This window comes from Diplotaxodon limnothrissa, linkage group LG8 (assembly GCF_057381915.1).
Source record: "Diplotaxodon limnothrissa isolate DT_005_m linkage group LG8, D_limnothrissa_male_GT1.1, whole genome shotgun sequence".
Taxonomy (NCBI): Eukaryota; Metazoa; Chordata; class Actinopteri; order Cichliformes; family Cichlidae; genus Diplotaxodon; species Diplotaxodon limnothrissa.
This window is the reverse complement of record NC_140603.1, coordinates 9,419,417-9,446,821: the sequence shown is the minus strand read 5'-3', so window position 1 is coordinate 9,446,821 and position 27,405 is coordinate 9,419,417. Positions and strand designations below refer to the sequence as shown.

Below are 27,405 nucleotides of genomic sequence, written 5' to 3'. Positions count from 1 at the left end.
ACTCCAGAGTTGTTACAGGATATAATCTGAAGGTGTTTATTGCAGTTTAGACAAACCAGCAACATTTGATGAGGATATTTATGATTTTGTTTAACTGCCTCCACATGACGAGAAATTAAATAATCAGAAATATTGTCTTTTAACTTTTGCACTACAGATTGATTTGTTCAACCTCATGAAAATGCTTCATCTTCCTCCAAAATGTAATAGACAAAATATGAACTTACGCAGTACTAAGTGCAGTAGGTGAAAATTCGGGAGACTTTCTGCCCGTCAAACTAGTTTTAACAGGAAAAATGGCAGCATGAGGTACACACTCAAAACTCCAGGAAGAAACTTGGCTGGAGGATGTATGGAAATTGAAAGGCAGCCTCTCCTCCATATGGGCAGAGTTACAGAGGAAAAGGAGGCTTAGTGATCTTTGTGGCTATTGGATGTCGATGGGCTTACAATCAATGAAGCGTCTCACTAAAGTCTTCAGCTGCCTGTCTGGAGACTGGAGGGATCCATGTTACCCAAACTAGAAAAGAGCACTTGAGAAAGAAGTGAAAAGGTTGAAGAGGACAAAAAAAGGCAGGGGAGAGGCTGACGCAGAACAGAGAAGAAAGGAAATAAAAGAGGTGGAGGTGAACAAAAGCGAGCAAAAAGTGAAAAAGCAAAAAGAGGTTGATGGAGGCTAATAGGTCTACAGAGGAGGAAGAAAAGAGGAAGCAGTACAACCAGAATTAGAAAAAAAAAGCTATGAGCAAGAGCACGAGAGGAAAAGTCAGGAGGAAAAAAAACGATGAAGGGAAAGTAGAAACTAGAAAGCTATAAAACTTCCTGCGTGTGTGTGTGTGTCTCTGACATCTGGATATGTTTATAGGCACTGGGTCAGTGACCGAAAGTAACCCCCTAAAACCTGGCTAGGCTTCAATCTCCTACTACACACCCACACACACAGTACTTGTGTCCCTAGTGTTATATAACTTTACACCAAAACCGCACGTGCCAAAAACATAACCCAACACAATAGCCTCAAACACAATACATACCCCAAACCTGAAAGCTGCACTTGGCAAACTTCTTTATGTCCTCCATAAAAAAAATACTCATGAGAACATCAGAGGAGGAAATAAGACACCACAAGACAACTTTTTTTCCCATTTTAGTAGAAATTGAATTGTAAATCATGAACGCTAATGCAACTAATATCCAGGACTAGCATTTTGCTTTGCCAAATACCTTTTGAAATGTATTCAGTGCCTGTATGGAGTTGGCAACAAAAATAACTGAAGAAGAATGGAAACAGATGTTTAATGAGATTCATGAAGCTACCAATCTTTAATTTTGAGGGAATTTGCTTGGAAAATAAACATGACACAGTTGTTGACCCTGGAAATTACTTCTAATTATAGCAGGAGTTTAAATTCTCAACACTAGAGAAACTGTAGTGAAAGCAATGCAAATTACTGGCATAATATTTAGTCATGCAAATGATCAGAAACCAGTTTGTACAGAAGGTGTTTTTTTCTCTCATATATAAAGAGTACAGTTTGTGTGTGTGTGTGTGTCTATGAAAATAATAAAGCTGTACTCAGTGTATGCAACACTTTGTGTTTTTGTATTTTAATTAAATTTCTTTTTTAATGAACTTTAATATTAGGCGGATAAAATGTGTTTATTAGTAAAGCTTTGGTAAGGCAAAAAATATCAAAACATAGATGATAGAAGTCTTGAGCAACCTCTCATGTCTTTATATTTTGCTTTAATTGGAGATTATGTATTATGTATTGGAATTTCAGGAGCGGGACCACGCCTCCAAACGCGCTCCTTCCGGTTGTCATCTATATAGGTTCCCCCCAGTTCTGCAAACTGTTCATTCTCGTTTACGTGCCCCACCCTCCCTCCCTCCTTGTTCTCAATTCTTTAACTTCTTCACTCCTATTTAGTACATGGGGATCTGCCAGGCCCAGGAGCCGTCGCCAGTCCCCTTCGAAGCCTTCTCCAAACCGCAGCTCAATTCATGTCCAAGCATTCACCTTTACCTACTAAAACGCTGTCAAACCTAAAATGAGGACGTGGGCCCAGCTAGTGAAATGCTATTTTGTTTGTTAAGCCACTTAACAATAACTCATTTAAGTAGAAAAAGGGCAGCTAACTCAAGGGATTTAACCACGCAGGTAGAGTAGTGCAGAAATGGTTGTCGCACTGTAAGGTTCTTTTCTCTCCACGGAGCAACACTGGAGCTCTGTGAGAGTGACCATTGGGTTCTTGGTCACCTCCCTGACTAAGGCCCTTCTACTTCAATTGCTTAGATTGGCTGGGTGGTCAGCTCCTGGAAGACTCCTGGTGGTTCCAAACTTCTTCCATTTAACTGATGATGGAGGCCACTGCGCTCATTTGGACTGCCAATGGTGCAGAAATTTTTCTGTACCCTTTCCCAGATCCGTGCCTCGTTACTATCCTGTCTCAGAGGTCTAACGGACAATTCCTTGGACTTCATGGCTTGGTCAACAATGGGATCTTATATAGACAGGTGTGTGCTTTACCAAATCATAACCAATCAACTGACTTTACCATAGGTGGACGCCAATCAAGTTGTAGAAACATCTGACAGATGATCAGTGGAAACAGGATGCACCTGAGCTCACTTTTGAGTGTCACAGCAAAGGCTGTGAATACTTTAAGTACATGTTATATATTTTTAATATAATTTTTTGCTTTGTCATTATGGGAAATTTGAGGTGAAAAATGAGCTGAATCCATTTTGGAATAAGACTGCAGCATGACAAAATGTGGAACAAGTGAGGCTCTGTGAATACTTTCAGGATGCACTGGGCCAGTACAAAGAACCAGTATGAGCATTTTCCTGATACCTCTTTTAAACTCTGTAACCTCAACAGAAATCAATAGACTCCACTCAGAGAAATCATCTGCAAAAGATCAAATGTTATACTGACACAGAAAAAGAGGATCAGTTACATCATTACTAATAGACACAACAGTATCAATGCCAATAAAAGTCTGCAGTACAACTGCATTAATATAAATACACACAGTTGGTTGGAGCTGTGACAAAGCACTTTATGTGCTGCATATTTGACAATGAAAAGATTGACTGTAACTTAATTAACAGACAGCTTAAGAATAAGCTTAAAGAATGACTAAGCTCAGTGTGACCACTCATTGCGTTCAGCAGATATCCTTTGTTTTTCCTCACAGAAACTTAAAACAGACTGGATTCACACCTGGGCAACATCTGATCATACTGAATGTCAGACCATATCCAGATGTGGTCTTCCGAGCATGTTGGATGTATTTACACCTTACATTAGCATCCATTATTCGTAATCCAGACTAGCTATCGCTAGCGCATGTTGCATGTGAATATCAGGTGTGAATTGGGTCAAAGAGACAGCAGCGCAGGGATAAAAACAACCAAACAGCAGATTGAGAGGGAAAGAGTGAGAACATCTGACGTCAGATGTTGCTGGGCCTTCCCTACCCGTTAAATCACCCCTTTACTTTCCTCCCTCTCTCACTCTGTCTCTTTCCGTTTTCTCTCTCACATGGCTGTAATTATGCTCATGTAAACAAATGAGACCAGAGAGAGACATCAGGAATTCCAGTTGGGCCTGTGGGAGCGGTGTTGCTTGCAAAATCGCACAGAATGACACACGCACACACAGAGGATGTACAAGTCAAACTAATACTTTCCTACAATCGTTGTCTATCTGCGTGACTATATGCATCAGGATACTTCACATTTCCACAGAGAAATTTTTCAAGGCATTTGAATATCACAGCACAGCAACTGCACATCCTTTTGTTGAAGAGAAAAACACATTAACTAACCTGCTCATGGTACTCGATTCCCATGCTCAGAGTATTGATCAGAATCGCAATCATAATCCCTCGGCCAAAGTACTTGCTGTCCACGATCTTCCGGAAAGTGTCGCACACCAACCTCCAGAAGTGAACAACCTTGGCGGCCGTTTTCCCCAGCCTCTGGTGCTTCTTTTTGGGCTGCCGGCTGTCTCTTCTGTCCCTGTGGTGGAGGTCCTGAGTGAACTCGTATACCCCATCACTGTCTGAGTCTCCAGGTGTCTCGTTGCCCTCGGTCCCGCCCTCCGATTCGTTGGCCAGGGCCTTGGCGCAGTAGGGGCAGCTCTCAGGGTCTAGTGTCAAAGCGGCCGTGTCCATGGCGCTGCTGGTGGTGCTGAGGTCACGGGCTGACAGCTGGCAGGAGAGCTGGGCTGCAATGGAGTAAAAAAGGTCAGATGGAGAAGCTGAGGCAGAGAGAAGGGTACTGCGGTGGAATCAGCATGATTTTGATAAATTACTTAAATGAAGTGGTTTGGACAAATTGTCAGATCCAATGAAAGAGATCGGTTGTGAATGGGAGCATTTTTAGACAGTTGCGTGTGTATCAGGAAAAGTGTGTTTGACGGTGATGGGCAGTGTGTCTGTTGTATGACTAATGCCTCGTCTCTACAGATTCTCTGGCCGCTAGCCAGCCTTTTTCCACCACCTGTACAACCCGAAGAGACCTTAACTGACTTTTGTTTGGCCTAAGACATTTTTTAAAAGTTGACCAAGAGGCAAAAAAAGTTGGCTGGACATGAGGCATTAACATTTATTGACTCTAATTAGCATCTGCTTGTCATGAAAAGAGCAAAAATCTCTTTCTGGACAGTGTTGTAGCTCGAGGCTTAGTCAGAACAGATCAATACTGCACAGCGCCAAATACATGATTGCAGTTAAAGGAACACAACCACTGGTGTGTTACATCATTTCCTTCAACACCAATATGGAAATTAGCATGGGCTGAGTAAATGAGATAGCAGTGTTTCCCACACAAAGAGTCTTCTCGGGCAGGCTTTCCAGGTATATGAATGGCACCCCAACTACAGTATGTGATGATTAATTTTAGCATATTTTGAATTCTTTCTATCTGTCTGAGAAAACAATGTCATCTGTGATCGATTTACTGCTGGACCATTCCCTGACTCTTATTTTGTTCACTTGCTTGCTAGTCCTGGCCTTTCATGTTTTCTCTGCCAGCTGGCTCCCCGGCCAGGTTACTGTTGTCCTCCAAATCGTTCAGCTGCTACCCCAAAAGGGATCTTATCCATAGCCAGACATACTCCAACTTCACTATCATGGCCTACAGCTGGCAATTGTAGACTTTGTTCTGGTCTGGAGGACCACTGCAAACAGGATGGCCTCTCTAAATACAACCTGCACGTCGACAACTGGTTTGTGTGCAGCCATGCTGAACTCAGAGGGTGCAGAGCAGAAGGGCTACCATTTACCAGCTGCAAAACATGATGGTTTAGTTCAACCGTGTGAGACCTTGGGATCATATCAACTCTCTGTGGATATCAGCTGAGTGGCATCACGGACCGCCACAATAGCAACCTGTCCAGTGAGCCAGGTTGTAGGGAAAACACATGAAGCACCTGGGTTAGGCAGTTAGCAGTAACTAAACTGTCAAAATAAGAGTGAGAAGATTATCCACGAGTAAATTAATTGGAAAATTAAATCATATCAAATCTAATCACTTGTACTTGATCAGCCAGTCATATATCAGGGTAGCTCACTCAAGTAAATCTAAACCTGTGGATATTCTATTTTTTTCTCCTATTCAGCTCAGCTAACACACAAAAATGTATCTGCATCTGCTGCCTCATTGTGTGTCTACCTGTTGGACTGAGCGGGTCTACCAGACTCGATGGCCTTCTGTCCTGGGGCATTGGTGGAATATTAAGGTTGATGTTCGTCAGGGTGCTAGCTGCAATGCTCCCTCTTCTAGACTCGGCGAGAGCCCGAGCTTGAAGGGTGGGGTAGTTCTTAGGGCCTGGAGCAGCAAAGGGCACAGAGTTCCTCTTAATGGCCCTGGACTTGGGAGCCGGAGCCAAGGAGAAGAAGCCTGGAGCAAATCCAGAGTTGGTGTTGAAAATGCTGCAAACTGAGGATGAATCAGCAGCAGGACTGGACAAAATCGCAAGGTTCATATCAGAAGTTGCTGCTGTCACTGAAGAGGGTAGCGCCACGGCAAGATGCCCACTTCCAGTGTTTGCTATGAGAGTTCCCCCGTTGTTGTTATGAGCCCCACCTTCTGCCTCCCTACTGTCCAAACATCTGGTGCTCCCTCCTCCCCTCACACTACCATTCCCTAGATGGTAGTGGTGGTGGTGCTGGTGATGATGATGCATTATGTGGTGAACTGACACAGACCCCTGCCTGGAGGTCTTTCTCCTTCTCCTCTGGCTGTGGCTGCGTTGGATATCTGTGGCTGGGGGCGAGGCAGCAATGTGGAGCCCAGCACGACGGGCCAAGAGCCTGCAGATATGGGCCACTTGCTTGGCCCCCTTGCGGATGATGTGAACCAAGTACTTGAGGAGCTCGTCATAGCAGGAGCCTGGCTCGGATAGGGATGCCAGAGTGCTGGCGTTGGACATGAAGCGCACTCGTTGTTCCTTCATCAGCTGGCTCTCCCTCTGCTTGGTCTCTGAGAACTGAGTGGCAATGACCACCAGGCACAGGTTGATCATGAAGAACGAGCCAATCTAAGGGGAAAGAAAGAGAGATGATATTGTTACTGAGGTCTGAAGAATGAAGACTACAGAGAGAACGTTGTTTGAAAGATGTGTTGACCCAGGTAGTTGTTAGCATTAGCAATTAGCTCTGCTAATCTGAATAATTCAGCTGGACCTCTACTTAATGTTATGCTGTTGGGGCTTTTTCAGTTATGTTACATACTATGTTACTTAGCATCTGTCTACACTTGTACAGTTTGTGGATAGAGATTACCAAGCTTGGTAACCATTAGCTAATATCTTAGCACCCCACCCTCTTGTCCAAATATGCTAGCAGCTGCAAAAATTTTAATATTGAGGCTTAAACCATTGGGTCATATCACAGTACTTATGTCCATCTTGTGTACAGCCTACATTCACACATGATCGGTGGATGCTCACACCCCCAGTTGACCCTCTTCTTCAGTCGTGTGCAGATATACTTACAATGATGAGCAGGATGAAGTAGATGAAGTTGTAGAAGGAGTGAGCATCCATCACAAAGTACATGATGTCCACCCAGCCTTCCAGGGTAATCACCTAAAAATGAACACCAGGAGTTAAGTACATACAAACATTAAAAAAAAAATTGAAAGAAGAAACCAAATAAAGAATGGAATTTAAAAATAGAAATTGAAAGAGGACATATTTCCCAGTGCTATAAAAACCAGGACTCAGCATAAGAGTAATCCTCCAACATTTATGTTGTTTGTTTTACCCCATGCAGGCTGAACATCTTCAGTCTGGCTCTCTAAAAATACCCGTCCCCCAGCAAGACAACTATGACTGAATACTCTAACAAAATGTTATTCAGATGATGTGAAGATAGCAAAGAAATGGTGTGGAAAAAATAAGCTGCAGTCTGATTGTGCGATGTTGGTGACCTGCTAATCCTCTAAGCCCTCTTTCTCTGATAGACTAGCCCAGGGGTAATTAGGCTCCATTTCTCCCTCTTCATCTCCATTTTGGATTACAGGATTGTGCATGGGCCAAATCGTACTGTATGTTGCCACTGCAGAAAAACTATTTTGGTATCTTCAAATCCGACCATTTGTCCTACCTGAAAGATGGCGATCCAAGCATAGCAGATGTTATCAAAGTTGATGGCTCCCTTGAAGGGGTTGATCAGACCAGCAGAGCAGTTGGTATAATACTGGTTCCAGTTGACGCAGGTGGTGTTGTCAGTGCTGTTATAAGAGTCAATATCCAGGGTGCACTCCAGGCCCCCCTCCTCATACAGCTTGGGAATCGAGCTACAGTCCCTCATGCCGTTGTCTCGGGGTTGAGAGCAGATGAAGGGGTTCTCGTCGTCGTTTTCAGTGTGGTAGTACTTTCCCAGCTCCAAAGACAGAGGGCTTGCATGAGGAAGAAGGGGAAATATTAGTATGGACTTCAGATTGCATTAACTCACAGAAAAATCAGGACTAAATTAAAATGGCAGTGAGTTGGCCAAAAGACCCCGCAACATCAGACAGACCCCAACAAAACCCCAGCAATTAAATAATCCAGAATCAGGGTCAGGGAGCTGCAGCTATCTGGTGCAACCAGTTGGGAATGAAGGGAAAGACAAGAGAGCATATTTTAATAATCACTAATGTTGGTTAAACTTCTATATGCAATAGTGATTTATAAGTATATGGAGAGCAAAAAGAGCTGAGTGAAAAAGAAACAGTGATGAGAAGCATTCAGGCTTTGCAGCATAACTAGGATATGTACATCTGATCCAGCCCTAACTATAAACTATAAATAAGCAAACCACAAGAAACCCTACAATTTGAGAGTGATGTGTCAAATTTGGATGTTATGGTACTACACTGTAAAAAGTCTAACATGCAGTCATTCATTCAATCTAATAAGTGCCATTCAAAACAGAATAAAATCATTGATTTGATTGTGAAACCCTTTCTTTTTGCATTTTAAAATACCACTTTTGATTTGGATGAAACTAAATATCTGTACAAAGGACACAACGCAAAGTTTTTGATTTCTCTCAAAACATATATTCCTTTTCATGTTGAACAGATAATATCTTTAATTTGAGTCAAAGTGATTTGCACTTGAACACGCCCACCAGAAATAGACCGGGACCAATTTTTATTCTGCATGGCTGCTGGAAACATCGTGTCACATCTTTGATTAATTTCATCTGAAAATAAACGTAAGTAAAGCCAAGTGTGTTACAAAAGCTTTTATAATTTGTATTGCCAAAATTGCAGAAAATAACCCCATTTAAGCTGGATCGACAGCCACCCCCAATTTTTGCATGATTGTAGCTGCTAGCTACAAGCTAGCTAGCTATCCGGCGCGACGTTAGAACTGGTTACCAGCAACCGACCATCACAGTCGGGAATGCAAGTTAGGCAAAAAGCCGTTTTTTACCAGTATACTAACTGGCTAGCGTTACCACGATGCATCGGTGGTGGATACAGCTAGCTAGCTTAAGTTCATAGTTCATAACATTCATAGTATAACTCCGTGCTCCGCTTCGTTTGAATTTCTCTGGTGAGCTCGCGGTTTCTAAACACAAGCTTGTGTTTGTGCGCGCACGTTTGTCTCTGTCTCTCTTCATATAAATATCTGTGTGTTATGTGTGTGTACACCGAGCGCAAAAGATAATTATTAATGTGCATGATTTAGAGACAAAAATAACAAGCCAGCATGTAAGATCAATGACATAAGACTAATTCCTTCAATTGACTTTCAGGCGCGGCTCTGAAAAATGTGCATTTTCTGAATAAATTTTGATTTTAACAGCAAAAAACTGACCCTATGCCAAACTTAGTCGCAAATGGCTGGTCTGTAGACTGTTTGGTAAACCTAAATCAAATTATAGTACTAGCTTTTTATAAGGATGTGTATGTCATGTTACGTATTTCTTGGTTTTTCTATGTTATGTGTTTTATAGAGAAGTAACATTATTCTTTTTTTTCTGTATGCTTTCAGAACCACAGATCGCTCCATCCATTCCATGGCTGAAGCATACATTTTCATTTAATCTGAACAGGTATCATTTTGCATTTACACTGCACATCCTTTTTAAACATGTCATAATAATCTAGACCCTCCCTCATTATCCTCTCATTCACCTTGCTGATGTGTTGGCACTATTGTGTGCAATAATTGCTCTCTCGGCTTCACCCAGGTGTGTGCTCAGTGCTGGTTGTGTAGGGAGATGTGCCCCATTTCCCCTTTTCTAGTCTTTGTAATTGAAAAGCACTCTGATTTTTCTATGGAGGGCAAAGGGAACATTTCATTTTGGTTGTGTCCTGTTATTTTGGAGTGTAACTACTTAAAGAGTAACTGAAGCCTAACAACTTGTTTTGCTTAGAAACTGTTATAATGGGTTTTTACAATGCAATCTTCCAGTTTTGGGCAGTTTTTGACATTTCTGTGTAAACTTGTTAAATTCTACCCTTTTTGGTCTAACTCTTACACATGGTTTACATTGGCCACAGGAACACTTCGAAGTGGTGTGCTTAGGAAAATCATACACTGTCAGCTGCTCCGCTGTTCATACCAGATGCATATTTCTCCACAACGGTCCAAAAGCGCTTCTGTTCATCTGTTTATTCAGAGCTAAACCCCCCCCAGTAACTGGCTTTGAGTAATAAAATACCTGTTTGAGACCAACCACTTGTCATTCATTCGGAAGCTACATTCATTTATATTTTTCCAAAATGATTTGGCGACCCCAAGAATTATCTCGCGACCCCAATTGGGGTTGGGACCCCAAGGTTGCGAATGTGTCTTAGAGACGATGCTGGTGACTGGCATGTACCGCTGACGTAGGCATGAACTGCTTTCAGCCAATCACAAAATTCAAATGCAATAGCCACCTTTCAACCCTAAGAGGGCAGCACTAAGACATTTTTAGACCAAAAAGTGTAGAATTTAACAAGTTTACATGAAATTGTAAAAGAAATGCCCAATAACTGAAAGGTTGCATAGGTAAAGACTCACTAATACAGTTTATAAGCAGAAAAAAGCTGTTTTGAGGGTGAATTGCTGTTTAAGTAGTGCGACGTGTCAATCACAGCTCAGCCTGCCACCCACATGAATGCTGATCCATCAGGCACCGCCCCCTTCTGAGGCATTTCTTCAAACAGAGTTTGACTAGGGATGTAATCTTGGGGGGGGGGGGGGGGGGGGGAATTACTCTCAACACAAAAAGGAAAAGCCCTCCATTATTTTCTCATTCTCATACTGATGGAAAGGGGTGGTCAAATAAATTGTCATTGCAGCAGATGGACAAATTCATTTTTGGAATTCTATATATCGAACCAATACAAACATTACCTGTTTGGGAATTTAATATATTCCCTTTGTTTCCTCAGTTATCGGATGTGGAAATGCAAGGACTGCAGCCTGTCATTTTCAGGAAAATCTGAGCTACTACAACATTATCGACTTGATCATCGGTTTCATGGCAGGCACCGTCCTTACCCATGCATCCATGAAAATTGCCCCTGTTCATCCAGTACATGGAACGGTCTACAAAAACATCTAGCTAGGAACCATCTTTCTCAGGAGTCCACACAAAAAGCCTCTTCATTCAAGTGCTACATTTGTGACCACAATCAGCTTTCCACAGAGTATGATTTTTTTCAACATATCAATCAACATTTAAAAAGAAATGAACTTGTCTCTTGTATGTTTAATGGTTGCTCATACAAAAGCAATATATATGGCAGTTTCAAGACCCATAAATGGAGAAAACATAATTCATGCACTGTTAAAGACTTAAAAAGTGGAATATTTGTCACATCATCTATCAGCTGCTATCCTACAGACTCGTTGAACTCTGAATTGGATGAGCCAACCATCACAGACTCAAGAGATTTTGAAAAGGAAGTTGAACTGAAATTAGCTTCACTTTTACTTAAATTGGAACACACATACTTAGTTTCCAGTACAGCTGTGAATGAATTGCTTGAGGAGCTACATCTTATAGGAACTGTCTCTGTGCGAGTTAGTCAAAACACAATTAGTCAGTTTTTGAGAGATAATAACTGTCATGTGGAAGCATCTGTGGTTGAAGAGCTAGCCACTGCACTTTGTTCTTCAAACCCAATTCAAAAAGCAATAGTGAAACAAGGTCCATTGTCTACTTCTTGGAAGCGCAAATCATATTATAAAAGAGAATTTGGTGTAGTGTCACCAGTGGAATATATTCTTGATAAAAGAAAACAAAAATCACTACAATATGTATCTGTGCTGAAAACATTGCAGCAGCTTCTAAGTTCAGATACTATTTTGTTAAAGACTGCCAATTTGAAGGAGAGATATGAGTCTCATCTGAGTGATAAAGCAGTTTATAGTTGTCCCTTTGATGGGGAATTTTTCCGAAACAACAAACTTCTGTCTCAAGACTGTGCAATTTCAATAAATCTCTACATCGATGATTTTGAAATATGTAATCCAATTGGGACATCACGAAGAAAACATAAAATCTGTGCCCTCTATTGGACCTTAGCTAATCTGTCCCTTGGTTGTCAATCTTCACTGTCATCGATACACTTGGCTCTGCTGGTCAGAAGTGATGATTTGAAGGTGTATGGCTATGAAGTAGTGCTTGAGCCTCTCATTAGTGATTTAATTTCCTTGGAAAACCACGGTGTGTTTTTGCCAAAGTTAGGGAAATTTGTTAAGGGAACAGTACAGTGCATAATAGCTGATAACCTTGGAGCCCACGGCATCGCTGGATTTGTTGAAAATTTTTCAAGTGGTCATCTGTGCCGATTTTGTACAGCTTCAAGATCAGAAATTCAAACCAAGGCATTAGATAGTGGCATTTTTATTTCAAGAACAGAAGAGATTCATTCTGATCATCTTAAAATCATAGAGGAAAAATCTCTGGACAATTTCTGTGGTGTAAAGAAGAGATGTGTCCTTGCTGAGAAACTAAGTCATTTCAAAGTAACTACTGGTTTCCCCCCAGATCTGGTCCATGATCTATTTGAAGGGATTGTTCCTGCAGAGATAGCTCTATGTCTTTCCATCTTCACGTCTAAGAAATATTTTACACATGCATATTTAAATGACTGTATACTGAATTTCCCCTTTAAGTGGACTGACAAAGTAAATCGTCCCCATCCAGTGCCATTGAACTTTGTATCTCGAAAGACAATAGGTGGCAATTCACACGAAAATTGGAGTCTGTTAAGGTTTTTCCCCCTCCTTGTTGGCCAGAAGGTGCCTGCTGATGAACCTGCATGGAAAATATTGACAGATCTAAAGGATATTGTGGATATAATTGTCTCACCTGTTCATACAGAGGAGTCAATTGCATATTTGAATTTCAAGATCTCCGAGCACAGAGTGCGACTCAAAGAGGTTTTCCCAGACTACAACTTGCTGCCTAAGCACCATTTCTTGGAGCATTATCCTCAGCTTATTCGTCAGTTTGGACCATTACGCTGTCTGTGGACTTTGAGATTCGAAGCCAAGCACAGTTTTTTTAAAAGAGTTGTTCGATACACAAAATCTTTCAAGAATGTGCTGTTATCTTTGGCAGAACGACACCAATTTCACATGGCACAGCAGATATTGATGTACCCTAACAAACCTCTCCTGGAAGTATCAAATGTTTCAACTCTTTCTATTGATGTGTTGAAAGAGGAGATTGCACAAGCAATACGGTTGAAACACCCAACAGTGGACCATGTGTGTCTGGCAAAGAATATCACTTACAATGGATTCAACTACAGAACTGAAATGATCCTTGCATATGGATCTTTGGCTGGGATCCCTAAATTCACTGAAATCATCCACATGTTGGTTCTGAAGGACAAGCTGTTTTTCATTGTTCGCAAGCTGAGGGCGTGGCATTGGGAGCATTTCAGGGCCTTTGAACTTCAAGTGAGCCCCAACAAGGACATTTTGCTTTTGGGTCCAGATGAACTGACAGATCCATATCCATTGGTGGATTATACTGTAGGAGGAATGCGTTTGATTACCTTAAAGAGATATATTCAAGTTTAAGGTCTGCATTGACATAGCACTTACAATTTTAACCTGATCATCTTTATGCCAACACAAGGAGATTGTAAATGGGAACTAATGCCTCCTCCCTCCCTTGCTCCTTTTCTATAGACATCCAGGACGTGTTTTGACATTAAATTCCTGCGCAACATAAGTAGTTTGTGCACAGTCTACATCAACCCTTCAACACGCACAGGTAAGAATGACAGTTGTGACTTGTAACATTTATTCCTAACCTGGTCTTCTCTTGCCTCCTCTGGTCTCCATGGAAGAGCAGGGCCCTATTTCAGGAAGCTGGTTTAGAAAACTCAGAGTGAAAAACGATACTCAGGGTTGAGTAACCCCGAACTGTCCAACTCGGAATATTCGGTTTCAGAAAGGCTGATAACAATTAGTTCAATCAACGCGGAGTTACTTTAACCCCAAGTTAAGCGCGCGCACGAGGATACATAAAGCCCTGATTAAATGTAAAATTTAAGTAGTAGTTCAAGTATCACCACATCATGAATTACGTTTTGTTCATCCTACTACCTGCAATTTTGTGGAATCCCTCTTTGATAAATCTTGTGGGTCTATGACCGGGGAACACCACAGACGAGTGCAGGAGACGTTTTCAGTGCAACTGTAACAGTTGAAATAAAATGTTAGGGGGCAGGTTAGCTTCACGGAGTGTGTCGTCATAGTCACTCACTCAGGATTAATCTAAACTCGCTTTGTGAAACCAAAAACCCAGTGTTTTCGTTAACTCAGGGTATACTTACTCAGAGTTTGCACTAAACCGGCTTTCTGAAACAGGGCCCTGGTCCACAAAAAAGTCAAGGTTGGACTTAGAGCACACTTTATCTTCTGTGCAATACAGGCTAGAAAAGTCAATGACATAACTGGACCACTTTTGGCTTTGGAAAATGTCCTTTGTATAGGATAAGGTGTGGTTGTACACACTAAACATGCAATCCAAATTTGCAGTCTTCTGTGACAGTACCCTTATAACATATGTTCAAAAACCTGCAGTGGGAGCTGATACTGTGTTGTGTCTCTTTCCTTTGTGTTATTTTATGTTGTAAGTTTTGTGTGCTCTAGCGCTGAGAGGCAACTTGATCCACAAATATGGCAAATCCCATACGACTCCTCATTTTGTTGAGTGACAATAGCTCTGAGAGGATAGATCTATCAAGGGTGCCAGACACAGTTGAAGAGCTCATTGAACAAGTTAAAGAGTCATGCAAAGTTGCTGGAGGTATCAGGCTGCAATATAAAGATGTAGACTTTGGTGGAACATTTGTGAACTTGAACTCAACCTCCATGATCAAGGATCTTACCACCATCAAGGTCATACCGTCTGCTACTGAAACATTACTTTTAGAATTTGTAGAAAGTGACCTAGATACAAGCTCCATCTCAACACACACTGATGACATACTAAGCAGCAGCTCCTCTGAGAAACTCCGCACAGAGCCCTGGCCAAAGGAGTTCAACATCCCACAATTCTCTTTTGAAACAGAAGGTCAACTTGAGAAAGGGAATGCGGAATACACAAAGGACCAAACCAGGCTCACACCTACATCGAAAATGTTGTCCGACATTCTGGAAAGACTGGCAGAGAAGATTTTCTCCTACAAGGCGTACCCCAGTGATGCAGACCTGAGTGACGTTGCGGAAGCTCTGACAAGGAAACATCCCTGCTTGAGGCAACCAGACCCCTTCAATGAGAGCTACGGATGGAAACTCAGACTAAAGACTAAGATGAGCAATTACCGCACTCAGCTTAAGTCACATGGACTTGCATCTGAGCTCTTAGTAAATACCCTCAAATCAAAGTCACGAGAAGATCCTGTTCCCAAGCCAGCCAAGAACAACAAAAAGGCAAGAAGAGGTGAGGCCAATTACTATCCTCAGACCAGCAGTGAGAATCCAGAAAGCCTAGAACTAGAGCGAATATCTCTCCTGACCGAATTAAAGAAGAGAAACAATGAGAAAACTGTACGAGAGAAGATGGCCAGGACCTTCGAATTCAGGAGGAAAGAGGTTGTGGATAAGAAGCCCGACATCAAGAACCTCTTGGAAAGATGGCCAGGTCTATTTCAGATGGAAGAGGTATAACTTTAACTTTTTTGTACTAATGCCTTTTATCATAGTTTGGAAATGGGACATATATGTTTTGACTTTTTCTTGTTGGAAGTTGGTCTTTAAAAAAATGTATTGTACACTGTCTACTCATGTACAGATTAATGCAGAGTTTCTGCGGGTTACTGCAGTTCCCCTGCTAACCAGATTCATGGCCCAGCTGGACAAGCACTCCCCACAGCTACTTAAAATAATCAGAAAGAAAGGAGGGACAACCAAAGCAAAAACTGCCATAATCCTAGAGTTTCTTGATCAGGTAGGGTGTATATAATTAACTATTAACATGACAGTTAGCATTTTAACCCCTGTATCTAATGAGAATTTGTATCCTGTTACAGTTTTATTTTGGTAACGTCAGTGATTATGGCTGTGACCTTTTAAAATGTTGAAAGGAAGTGTGGGCTTTGTCCTTGAATGAATGAAGAGATTTATTGTCATTATAAAAGTACAGAGCACAACTATAACAAAATTTATTTCGGAGACACATTTTCACTCTCACTCGCCAGATACACATACATACATATATACGTATAAACTTTTATTTAGGGACAAGAAAGCATATGCCGCTTTTCCACCGACAGAACACGGTGTGGCTCAGTTCACTTTAGCTCCCTGCGGACGCTTTTCCACCACCTTTACACCTGATTGGCCCGGGTATGTGTGGTGCCCACGTGATGTGATATAGAAGCGCTCCCACAAAAGGCTTTAAAAAAAACTCCCAGCAACCATACTCCATTGACTTTGGACCATGGCGACTTCCTCCACAAGAACCAAAAATCAAACCAATCAAAATGAACCACAGACAGAGCAAAGTACAAAAACACACATATATCGCGATTGTTGTTGTTCTTCGGGCTGTGACGTTGCAGACAAAGACTTTTGCGCGCGACTTTTCATAGTCAGATGGGTTCGTCCCTGTTCCCAGTTACGTCCGCTTTATGTTTCCACCGCAACAAACGAGTTCATCCGCGCTAAACTGAACTGCTCTCAAGCGCACCGTGCCGATTTGTCGGTGGAAAAGGGGCATTAGTCACCTCATGAGGATAGAGAGGTGAAAAAAAATTCCTCTCACGCAGCATACTCTCCATATTGCATAGTAACAATTTTAACTGTTCCTGCAGGATGCTGATGCTGACATTAGGAGGGAGTGTATACTTAAATCTCTCATTATCTACCTTGGAGAACGTTTTGAGGACTTGATAAAAGAATACATGGTATGTCCATATCTGTTCTGTCTCTACATGAGACGCAGTCTCTTGATGTAAATTTGACAACTCTGCTATTAAATGCAGTGATTAATGTAGGACAGCAACGATTAATCAACTCATCAAGTTAATATCTTAGGGTTCTGTATTGTTTTCTTTTTTTCTTGGGCTTTGTGGAACATTTATGAAAATGTTCCACCATTGATTTAATTTAATGATTATGCAATTCACAATCTGATTAGTCAAATAATTGTTCTAATAGTCTGTGACCAAACAACTATCAAAATAGTAGTTTATTATGGTCAAAGATTTATCAGGTGTGCCAGACTTCAGTTCTTCACTTGTACATTTTGTTCCATATTTTACCTCAAGATATCCCAGAAAGATGAAGCTGAGGAAGAGCTGCAGAGTGCCACCATGGCACTCTTCGTCTTCAGGGACAACTCAAGCCTCCTACATCAGCCTCGAGACATCGGGATAATTATTGATGGTGTGGAAGTCCTGAATGAGTTGCCTTCTGTGGCAGCTGGAGTGGCAATGATCTTTGGACTCTGTTATGCTCTTAATATGGAATATCCACGAGGATTCAGGTTCACCTTTGAGGCTCTTCAAAAGATTATGATGGAGCTTGACTTTAACAAGATGACCTCTAAGATTCGCAAACTTAATTGTGAACTTAACACTGCACAGTAGTGTGTTTGCATGCATGTGTGCATGTGCACATGCATGTGCATGTGTGCTTGGTTATTTTGCTTGGTTGGCCTGCAGTGGTATTCTACATTCAAAATTTATAAGAACACCCATTTGAAAGGGAGATTTAAGTTGATTTCATTGATACATGTGTAGATTTTTTTTATTTTTTTTTACATTGTAGAGGCACAGTGCACATATAAACATTTTTGAGTACTTGCAAATTGGTTTAAAAAGAGTTTTTATAATAGTTTTATTCCAGTTTTAGACAGGTTGCAGGTTTTATACTGGTTTTCAAAAGATTGCAGGTTTTATAAAACAAACATTTCTCTAATCATTTCTGCCGTAGCACTAAATCTGTATATTACTAATCCTCTCTATTGATTATAGTTAAAATGGTTTGGAACAATAAATAATTTTGTAATAATTGGTTGGCCAACTGTCTTGTTTTTTATAGGAAATGCAGAGCATTTTTGAACTGAAATAAAATGAAATGTAAAAAATATAGTTTGAATATATGTAAATCAATTACCTGGCTTCAACACAAACATATTAGTTCATGTTAATTTGGTTCGATGTGAATACATTAGGTTGGTTAAATTTCAATATATTAGCTTGGTTCAATAATTAAAATATGGTTCTATGTAAAAAAATCAATTTGGATCAATGCAAAATTTAAAGTTTCAGTCAAGTCTAGTAATATTGTTTATATCAACATAAAAGTATCAGGTCATATCAAGTGACTCAATTTGGATTCTATGAAGTCAAATATTTTGGATGTGACAATTGGACATCATTCTTTTTAATTTGAATAGGGTTATTCTTTTTACAGTGTATTAGATTTTTAAAATACAACGGGGCTTGATTATTCAAATCCTTGTATATGAGGAGAAGGATTTCAAAGTCTGTTCTGGATTTAACAGGGAGTCAGTGATGCCCATGTTCCTAATATGGGCAGAATATACCCTTTACTCTCACTGTTAATACTCTTACTGCAGCATTCTGAATCAGCAAAATGGTTCTTAGAGAGACTTTAGAATGACCCGATAATAATGAATTACAATAGTCCATCCTAAAAGTGATAAATCCATCAACTAGTCTTTCAGCATCACTCTGAAACTAGATTTCTTTTTAGATTAAAATATATGTGCAAATGAATAAAGGAAGTCCTACATAGTTGTTTAACATGCGCACTGAAGGACATATCCTGCTCAAACATAACAGATTTCCTCAAGTTTACTGAAGGCTAAAGTAATGCCATCGAGAGTAAGTACCTGGTCAGATGCCATGTTTCTAAGAGGGCCGAGTACAATAACCCCAGTTTTGTCCAAATTTAGAAGTGTTGGCACACAGCATTGAGGATAATAACACTGGAGGAATTGCTTCCATAAACTCAGTTACAGCACTTTCAGAAAGACTATTGTATTATCTACTGTATTTAAATGTATTTCCCAGTGCAGTGTAATTAAATTACAATTATGTGTTTAAATTACACTCTGAGTTGGGTTATATGCACTCTGAAAAAACCCAATAAAGTGTAATAATTTAATGAATCTGTGTCAAGGCTGTCAGCATCAGCGTCTACATGAATGTTAAAGTTACCCAATATTATTCATTTATCTGAACTTAACACTAAATCTAATAAAAGATAAGACAGGTCGATCATATATAAAATAGACAGACATATAGGGTTGTAGAAACAATACTACAAAAGTACTGCAATTAGAAAGAATCACATATTTTAGTCAAAAATGCAACTATTTTTATTAATAAGAGTAAAACCATGTTTTTTTTTCTTCTTTCAAAAGTTAGAAAATCTCATACTAAATGACTGGACCTCAAAAAGTGAGGCAAATAAGATATATATAAATTATAAATGATTCCGAAAGAATTATCATCTTAAAAGTAATGCATAAATTTGAGCAGCTGCATGTTGCAAAACAGCCTGACGAAATATCTCAGGTTAAATATGTGACCTTGAATGTTTCCAAGAAAAAAAAAGTCCAGAGATGTCTTTCCTCAGGAAATAGTCTTTTTCACATGTATTCAACTGCAGCCTGCATTTATTGTCATAATTGGCGGGACATTTCTAATTTTCCTAATGGTGTTCCTTTTGGACTTTATTATAAACCCAGCACAATTTTAAGTGGATCAACTTCAAAATCCCAAAGTCTGCAGGTTTTAAATCCATGCAAACACTACAGCAGCTGATTCCACTGATTAACACTCATGCAAACAGATTGGAGTAAATAATCAGTGAAGCTAGCTTTAATTGTGTTTGAAATATCCAGGGCCAAATACCCAGGGAGAACCCAGTGTGCACTGGATGAGTTGGATATACAAGAGAATTTGCCTGCTATAACACATCTTGGCATATCTGTTGCAGAACACTCGCCTGTCTGGAATAACTGGTGTGTGTCTGGTGACTCTGTAGTATCTGGCTCATCTGTCAACACACATTCAGTTTTATTAATTGCACTGTAGCATCACATGTTTTGTGTGACTACATATCCACTTATCCACACTCTCTTATTTATATATTCTTAAAATCTGTTTCCCACTTTGGGATGATCTACAGGAGCACTTATTGCTCTGATGAGCTCAGTATGTTGTTCGGTCGATTTATCACACCCTGACATGACGCACGGGTCCACTTCAATAGTCTCGATCATACTAATAAAGAGTTACTGTCAACCAAGCTAACAGCCTGTGCCGAAGCACTAAAATATGTATCAGTGATATGCGTTCAAGAGAAATGGATGCAAGTGTGGCGCCCTGAGTATTTTGCGCATTAAGAACAAGTCTCAGATGTGTTCCTTATGTGTTCGTGCCCACCCCCCATCATCATTTTTTGCTATTTGTTGTGACAATAGTTTGCATCATAACACAGAGCGAAAAGCTCATTTGCTCCCACCTGATGTGATGTTAGGGCGATATTTAGTTTCGCCAGTAGGTGGCAGTGGTGGCTCAGCCAAACGGGTAACTGGCAAAATAATCCTTCACAAAAGTAACGCAGGCCAGTTATTACAATGGAAGCCGCCAGTAACACTGAATTGTTTTGCTGTGTTTCAGGTGAGAGCAATATACGAGAACTACATACATTTATGTAAAGTTGATGCTTATTTAACATGTTTGGAGTGTAATTCTTGTTTATATGGTGTTTAATGTGAGCGAATAAGGGAGTTGTTTCACGTTATCTGTGGGTAAGGCTAGTAACATTTGTGCGTTAGCTAAGTCATGTTAGCCTCCTGCATTAATCTCTGTAACCGTGTTGTCCCATCAGTAAGGTGAAAGGAAACTATTAGCTGGTTTCAGTTAAAGTTATAGGAGATAGACCAGCCAGTACATGTTATGTTGTCTATTGTTACTGGTCATTTTCTCTGTGTGTTAAGGGCTGATTAATACGTGGCCATTACACGTAATGCCACAAAAGTAACGCAGGCCAGTTATTACAATGGAAGCCGCCAGTAACACTGAATTGTTTTGCTGTGTTTCAGGTGAGAGCAATATACGAGAACTACATACATTTATGTAAAGTTGATGCTTATTTAACATGTTTGGAGTGTAATTCTTGTTTATATGGTGTTTAATGTGAGCGAATAAGGGAGTTGTTTCACGTTATCTGTGGGTAAGGCTAGTAACATTTGTGCGTTAGCTAAGTCATGTTAGCCTCCTGCATTAATCTCTGTAACCGTGTTGTCCCATCAGTAAGGTGAAAGGAAACTATTAGCTGGTTTCAGTTAAAGTTATAGGAGATAGACCAGCCAGTACATGTTATGTTGTCTATTGTTACTGGTCATTTTCTCTGTGTGTTAAGGGCTGATTAATACGTGGCCATTACACGTAATGCCACAAAAGTAACGCAGGCCAGTTATTACAATGGAAGCCGCCAGTAACACTGAATTGTTTTGCTGTGTTTCAGCGCAATAAATCTTCATGTGCACCTGAATGAACCCTGTCGTCCTTCAGTGTGTAACATAATTTGGCGAGCCAGCCAGGAGCATATTTCCTGCTCCAGACAAGAACCTAGAACACATTAAATCAACATCTGGTAAAGATGGAACAACTACAGGATGAGATCAGCACAGCCTTGTGGACACTTGGGAAACCCGAACTCACCAAGGTATGCCAGCATCTTAAGTGCAGCGAACCAGCAGGGGTGGGTTTTAAAGGACAGTCCCGACGTGCTCTGATTCGGCTGGCAGAAAGTACTCTGGATGAGATTGAAAAAACAGAGGAATCTGAAGTGTTTCAGCAGTTCATCCGTGATCTCCAGTCATTCATACAGTCATTACAAGAACATCCTGTAGCTGAAGTGGAGATACAACGAGCAGAGCTCAGTGAGATAGAAAGACTGAAACAAGAGTACAGTCAGCTCCAACAAGCTCAAGCAGAAGCACGACGTGTTCTGGAAGAAAAAATTGAAGCGTTGGGGACCGAGTTTAGAGGTGCAGCTGGGATAAGTGAAAAACAAGTAAGTCAGCCTGCACCCTTTACTACACCAGAAGTGACTCTGAGAAAAGACTTTCGGATCTGGGGTCAGATCGGGGAAGCAGGACAAAAAGACAAGTTATCTTTCACTAGCTTGACCAACCAAATTGATTCCGGGCTTAAGAAAGGCTACTCAGAGACTGAAATCATTGAAGCTGTGATTAAGGCAGTAAGCCCTGGCCTTCACCTTCGAGACTTGCTGGAAGTGAAGCGTGACCTCACACTTCCCACACTAAGAACTATATTACGGGGACATTACAAAGTAGACTCGTCAGCTGACCTGCTTCATCAACTCATGAGCATATCTCAAGACCCCAAAGAATCTGCTCAGTGCTTTCTGTTCAGGGCAATAGAACTCAGAGAGAAATTGCTCTGGAAGTCTGGTGATGACGATGAAGGGGAGCAGTTCAGCCCAGACTTAATTCAGCGCAAGTTCCTGCGCTCATTAGAGACTGGCCTCCTCAGTGAAGCCGTGAAGTTTCAGTTAAAGCCTTATCTTAGCAACTACCAAGTAACAGATGAGGTTCTAATTGAGAAGATAAATGAAGCAGCCAGCCTTGAATTAGAGCGACAAAATAAACTGAGGAGAAATACTACAGTAAAAACACCAAGGATAAATGAGGTACACGCAGAGTCACAGCACAACCACACTCAGCCACCTTTGAACAGTGAACCAGACAGAAAGGATGAAACTCAGACAAAGGGGGGTGAAGGAGGTGCCACAAAGAAAAAGCAAGGACAGAATAAGGGCCTGGATTCAGAGACAGCTAAGCTGATTGAAGGCCTGAAAGCTGATGTGCTTGAAGTAAAGAAAATGTTTAATGAGACTTTGGAAGCAACAAAAGTAAGGTCAAGTATGGACAGTCGGTTCTCTCCTACAACAAGACGTGCTAGAGGTTGCCAAATGTGCAGAGAGGCTCAGCTTGGTGATCTGTGTAGACACTGCTACCGCTGTGGTCAGGAGGGTCACCTTTCCCGAGGGTGCAGGCAGGCTAGGATCACCCAGGGAAACGGGAGGGGGCTACTGAGCCGGGACCCACAGTAGCCCACTCATCACCCAGGTCCCAGGTAGATCCTGTCTATGTGCAAAACACCTCGCATCAACAAGCACCACAAAATGATTCCACACGCACTGAAACTGGCCCAAAAGAGCCAAACAGCAACAAATTGACAAGTGATACATCTAATGGTTATATACCCTCACAACGGCAAACCAAGCTCATCAGTCTCATTGGGAAAAGATGCACAGTTCAGTGCCACCTAGATAAGGTACCAGTAGAGGCCCTGTGGGACACTGGAGCTCAGGCAAGTCTGATTAACAATGAATGGCGAGAACAACACCTACCACACAGCACTGTCAGGCCACTTGCTGAGCTGTTGGGAACAGAACCTCTAGTGGCTTTAGCAGCTAATGGTAGTGAAATCCCATATGATGGGTGGGTAGAGACAGAATTCTATTTGGACTGTAACCCTGAAAATTGTCTTCTAGTCTCAATGCTTGTATCCAGTGACCCCAATGTTGCACAACTGCCCATTATTGGATTTAATGTAATAGAGGAAGTTGTGAGTAAATGGGGCAAGCGACAACCAAGCTCACGCAACGTTCAAAAAATCAGCCAAATCCTCTCAGTATCAGTACACACTGCTAAATCAGTACTAAAACTATTGCAGTCACCAGACCAAAACCAAAGTGTGGGCACAGTATTGGCAGGAAAGAGGGGACTATGTCTGGCTGCTGAACAGATTACCACGACATATGTCCGTGCACATATTGGAGCCCAGTTTTCAGGACACAGTCTGTTATTTGTCCCGAATGAACCATCACAGTTGCTTGAGGGTCTTGTCATTCAAGAGGGACTGGTCACAATAATGGAGGGCAGGTCAGTGTACATCCCAGTCGCGATAGCTAATACCAACAAGCGGGATGTCAACTTAATTCCTCACACTGTTCTGGGACATCTGGAAGAAATAAAAGCAGTGTACCCCATCACCCCTGAAAAGACACAAGACTCAGTAGAGCAGATTTCATCACAGCCTCCTATACAGGTGAATGAGGTGATGAACACACCCTCCTCCAGCCATAAGCCACCTCAGTGGGACCCTCCAGTTAAGTTGGACCATCTCAGGGAAAATGAACAACAAACGGTGAGACAGCTGTTAAGAGAGGAATGTCATGCTTTTGCTTATGATGATAAAGATGTTGGGTGCATCCCCAGTTTAAACATGCACATCACATTGCATGACACAACACCTGTTCGAAAGACCTACATATCTGTGCCAAAGCCTCTGCACCAAGAGGTGAAAGACTATCTTCAAGACCTGCTGAACCGTGGGTGGATTTCAGAGTCTAGGTCACCCTACTCGTCTCCAATCGTCTGTGTTCGGAAGAAGTCGGGTGAATTGAGATTGTGCTGTGATTACAGGGAACTCAACCGGAAGTCAGTACCAGACAGACACCCAATTCCCAGAATTCAGGATATGCTAGATTCCCTTCATGGCAGCTCCTGGTTCTCTGTTCTTGATCAGGGGAAAGCATACCATCAGGGGTTCCTGGACCCTGAAAGTCGCCCCCTGACAGCCTTCATCACACCTTGGGGCTTGTACCAGTGGAACCGCATACCCTTTGGCCTCAGCTCGGCCCCAGCAGAGTTTCAGCGGAGCATGGAGGACTGTTTAAGGGGACTGCGGGATGTAATCTGTCAGCCATATTTGGACGACAACCTAGTCCACTCTACTTCATTTGATACTCATCTTGAACACATCAGAGCCGTCCTTCAGAGATACCAAAAACATGGTGTCAAACTCAGCCCACAGAAATGTGACATCTTCAAGAGAAAGGTACGTTTCCTTGGTCGGATGGTGTCCGAAGAGGGATATACCATGGACCCAGCGGAAATAGTCCCTGTACAAGCTCTCAGAGACAAACCACCATCCACAGTGGGGGAACTGAGTCGGGTCCTAGGATTCCTGTCCTACTATAGATCCTATATCCCAAACTTTTCAAAAGTGGCAAAACCCCTGTACCAGTTGCTGACACTGCCTCCAGATAAAGCACCGCCACCAGTGCCCAGGACAAAGGGGAAAGTGGTTAAGACAAAACCGAAAGGTCGACCACCGCCTAACACACCCATTAAATGGACTGAGAGCCATCAAAATGCCTTAAATGAGTTGACTGATTGTCTAACACAGCCACCTATTTTGGGTTACCCTGATTTCTCAGAGCCCTTTGTACTCCATTGTGATGCCTCACAACAGGGCCTGGGAGCTGTGTTATACCAAAAGCAAGCAGGCAAGATGAAGGTCATTGCATATGGCTCAAGGACATTAACACCCCCTGAGAAAAACTATCATATGCATTCGGGAAAGCTGGAATTCTTGGCTTTAAAATGGGCAGTCTGTGAACGCTTTCGGGACTACCTATATTACGCCCCACATTTTGTTGTCTACACAGACAATAACCCTTTGACATATGTCCTTACGACAGCAAAGCTGAACGCCACAGGCCACCGCTGGGTGAGTGAACTGGCTGACTTCAACTTTACTATCAAATACCGGCCAGGGAAGAAAAATGCTGATGCAGATGGCCTATCCCGCTTACCACTAAACATTGAGCAGTATATGGCACAGTGCACATCAGAAGTCAAACAGGGTGTCGCTAGAGCTGCTGTTGAAAGTGCAGTATTGCAGAGGGAGAATCTGCTGCATGAAACTGTTGTTGTCAGCCTGAGTGCCGTCAGTTTAGTGCAAGACGCGGTTACACTGTCTGCTGGAAAGTCTCTGTCACCCGAGGAAATCCGAGTGAGTCAGGAGAAAGATCCCATCATTAGTCGCTTTTTACAACACAAAATCAACAACTACTTACCAAAAGGTCGTGCCCTAACAGCAGAACCCCCTGATGTCAGAATCTTGCTGAGGCAGTGGAGCAGAGTGCACATAAATGATGATGGGGTCCTCTATAGGAGAGTGAAAGGCAGAGATCAGCTTCTTCTCCCTAAAGAGCATCGTGACACTGTGTTCAGGGAACTGCACAAAGAGATGGGATATTTGGGGACAGAAAGAACTCTGTGTTTAATAAGGGACAGGTTCTACTGGCCTCGAATGCAAAGCGATGTGGAGCATTTTGTAATGCATGCCTGCGAATGCCTCAAGAGAAAGCGGCCAAGTAAGATTACCAGGGCCCCACTGACCACCATTACAACGACATTCCCATTTGAGCTTGTGTCCATAGACTTTTTGCACCTTGAGACTTGTAAACAGGGATATGAGTACATACTGGTAGTGATGGACCACTTCACACGTTTTGCACAAGCTTATGCAACAAAAAACAAATCTGCAAAAACAGTGGTGGATAAGGTCTTCAATCACTTTGCTCTGAACTTTGGTTTCCCAGCACGAATCCACCATGACATGGGCAGGGAATTTGAGAATCAGATGTTTTCCCAGTTGCAGAAAGTCTGTGGTTTACGTGGCTCTCACACTACCCCATACCATCCACAAGGAAATGGGCAAGTGGAGCGTTTCAACAGAACTTTGTTGTCCATGTTGAGAACACTAACTGACCTTGAAAAAGCAGACTGGAAGGAATCATTGACAAAAGTGGTGCACGCCTACAACTGCACTCGGAATGAGGCTACTGGGTTTTCCCCGTACTATTTGTTGTTTGGCCGTACTCCAAGACTTCCTATAGACATCTTGTTCAACTTGCCTTCACAGGAACAGCAATTAAGCTACGAGGAGTATGTGACAAAATGGCAATCCCGAATGAAGGAGGCCTATGAGATTGCATCTATGGCAGCCCAGAAAGAAGCTTCGAGAGGTAAACATTATTACAACCGTAAGACCTACGGAGCTCAACTTCATCCGGGGAACAGAGTCCTGCTCCGCAACCTCAAGGAGAGAGGAGGCCCAGGCAAGCTTCGGTCATACTGGGAGGATACAGTGTATGTGGTGGTGAGTCAAAAAAGCCCTGACATCCCAGTTTACGAGATCAAGCCAGAGAGGGGAGGAAAAAGCCGCACAGTACACAGGAACCTGTTGCTTCCATGTGACAGTCTACCTGTAGAAAAACCACACAGACAGGAGCAAAACGAAAAAAGAAAAAGCCTGAGACAAAAAGGGGTAGAAGCTCAACAACAGCTACTACAACAAGACACAGACGTGGAGAGTGAGGATGAGGGTGAGCTTGTGTGGAGGTTTCCACAGCAAAACAGTACCACCACCATTATCCCTCCAACCCTGGAATCTCTGGTGGGTGAACAACAACTGGGGGAGCCTCAAACAGCTGACTTCGACCCTTTCTTACAGGACCACAGAGAGATACACGAACCTGAGTTGCAGACAGCAGAGCAACA

At 41.9% G+C, this 27,405-nt stretch overlaps 2 protein-coding genes across 2 annotated transcripts in view; one reads left to right on the top strand and one right to left on the bottom strand.

Annotated features, from left to right (window-relative positions):
- cacna1g (calcium channel, voltage-dependent, T type, alpha 1G subunit) overlaps positions 1-27,405 on the bottom strand; it is a 350,831-nt gene that overhangs the window by 122,122 nt on the left and 201,304 nt on the right. The window contains exons 7-10 of the mRNA XM_085361223.1: positions 7,624-7,918; positions 7,011-7,103; positions 5,687-6,554; positions 3,838-4,238 (exon numbers count right to left, since the gene is read on the bottom strand). Coding sequence (XP_085217349.1) covers positions 3,838-4,238; positions 5,687-6,554; positions 7,011-7,103; positions 7,624-7,918 — 1,657 coding nt within the window. The remainder of the gene's footprint in view (positions 1-3,837; positions 4,239-5,686; positions 6,555-7,010; positions 7,104-7,623; positions 7,919-27,405) is intronic.
- Positions 15,288-17,566, top strand: LOC146626272 (uncharacterized). Its single transcript, XM_085361224.1, has 4 exons — positions 15,288-15,638; positions 15,769-15,924; positions 16,790-16,882; positions 17,246-17,566. Exons 1-4 carry the CDS (start codon positions 15,288-15,290, stop codon positions 17,564-17,566), a joined length of 921 nt encoding a protein of 306 aa, XP_085217350.1.

What these genes read in the sequence shown, in the direction of transcription:
- LOC146626272 (XM_085361224.1), top strand. Translation starts at nt 15,288, where the DNA reads ATGAGCAATTACCGCACTCAGCTTAAGTCACATGGACTTGCATCTGAG. An exon ending in GTCTATTTCAGATGGAAGAG is followed by an intron (nt 15,639 to 15,768) that starts GTATAACTTTAA and finishes ACTCATGTACAG; the next exon opens with ATTAATGCAGAGTTTCTGCG. An exon ending in TCCTAGAGTTTCTTGATCAG is followed by an intron (nt 15,925 to 16,789) that starts GTAGGGTGTATA and finishes CTGTTCCTGCAG; the next exon opens with GATGCTGATGCTGACATTAG.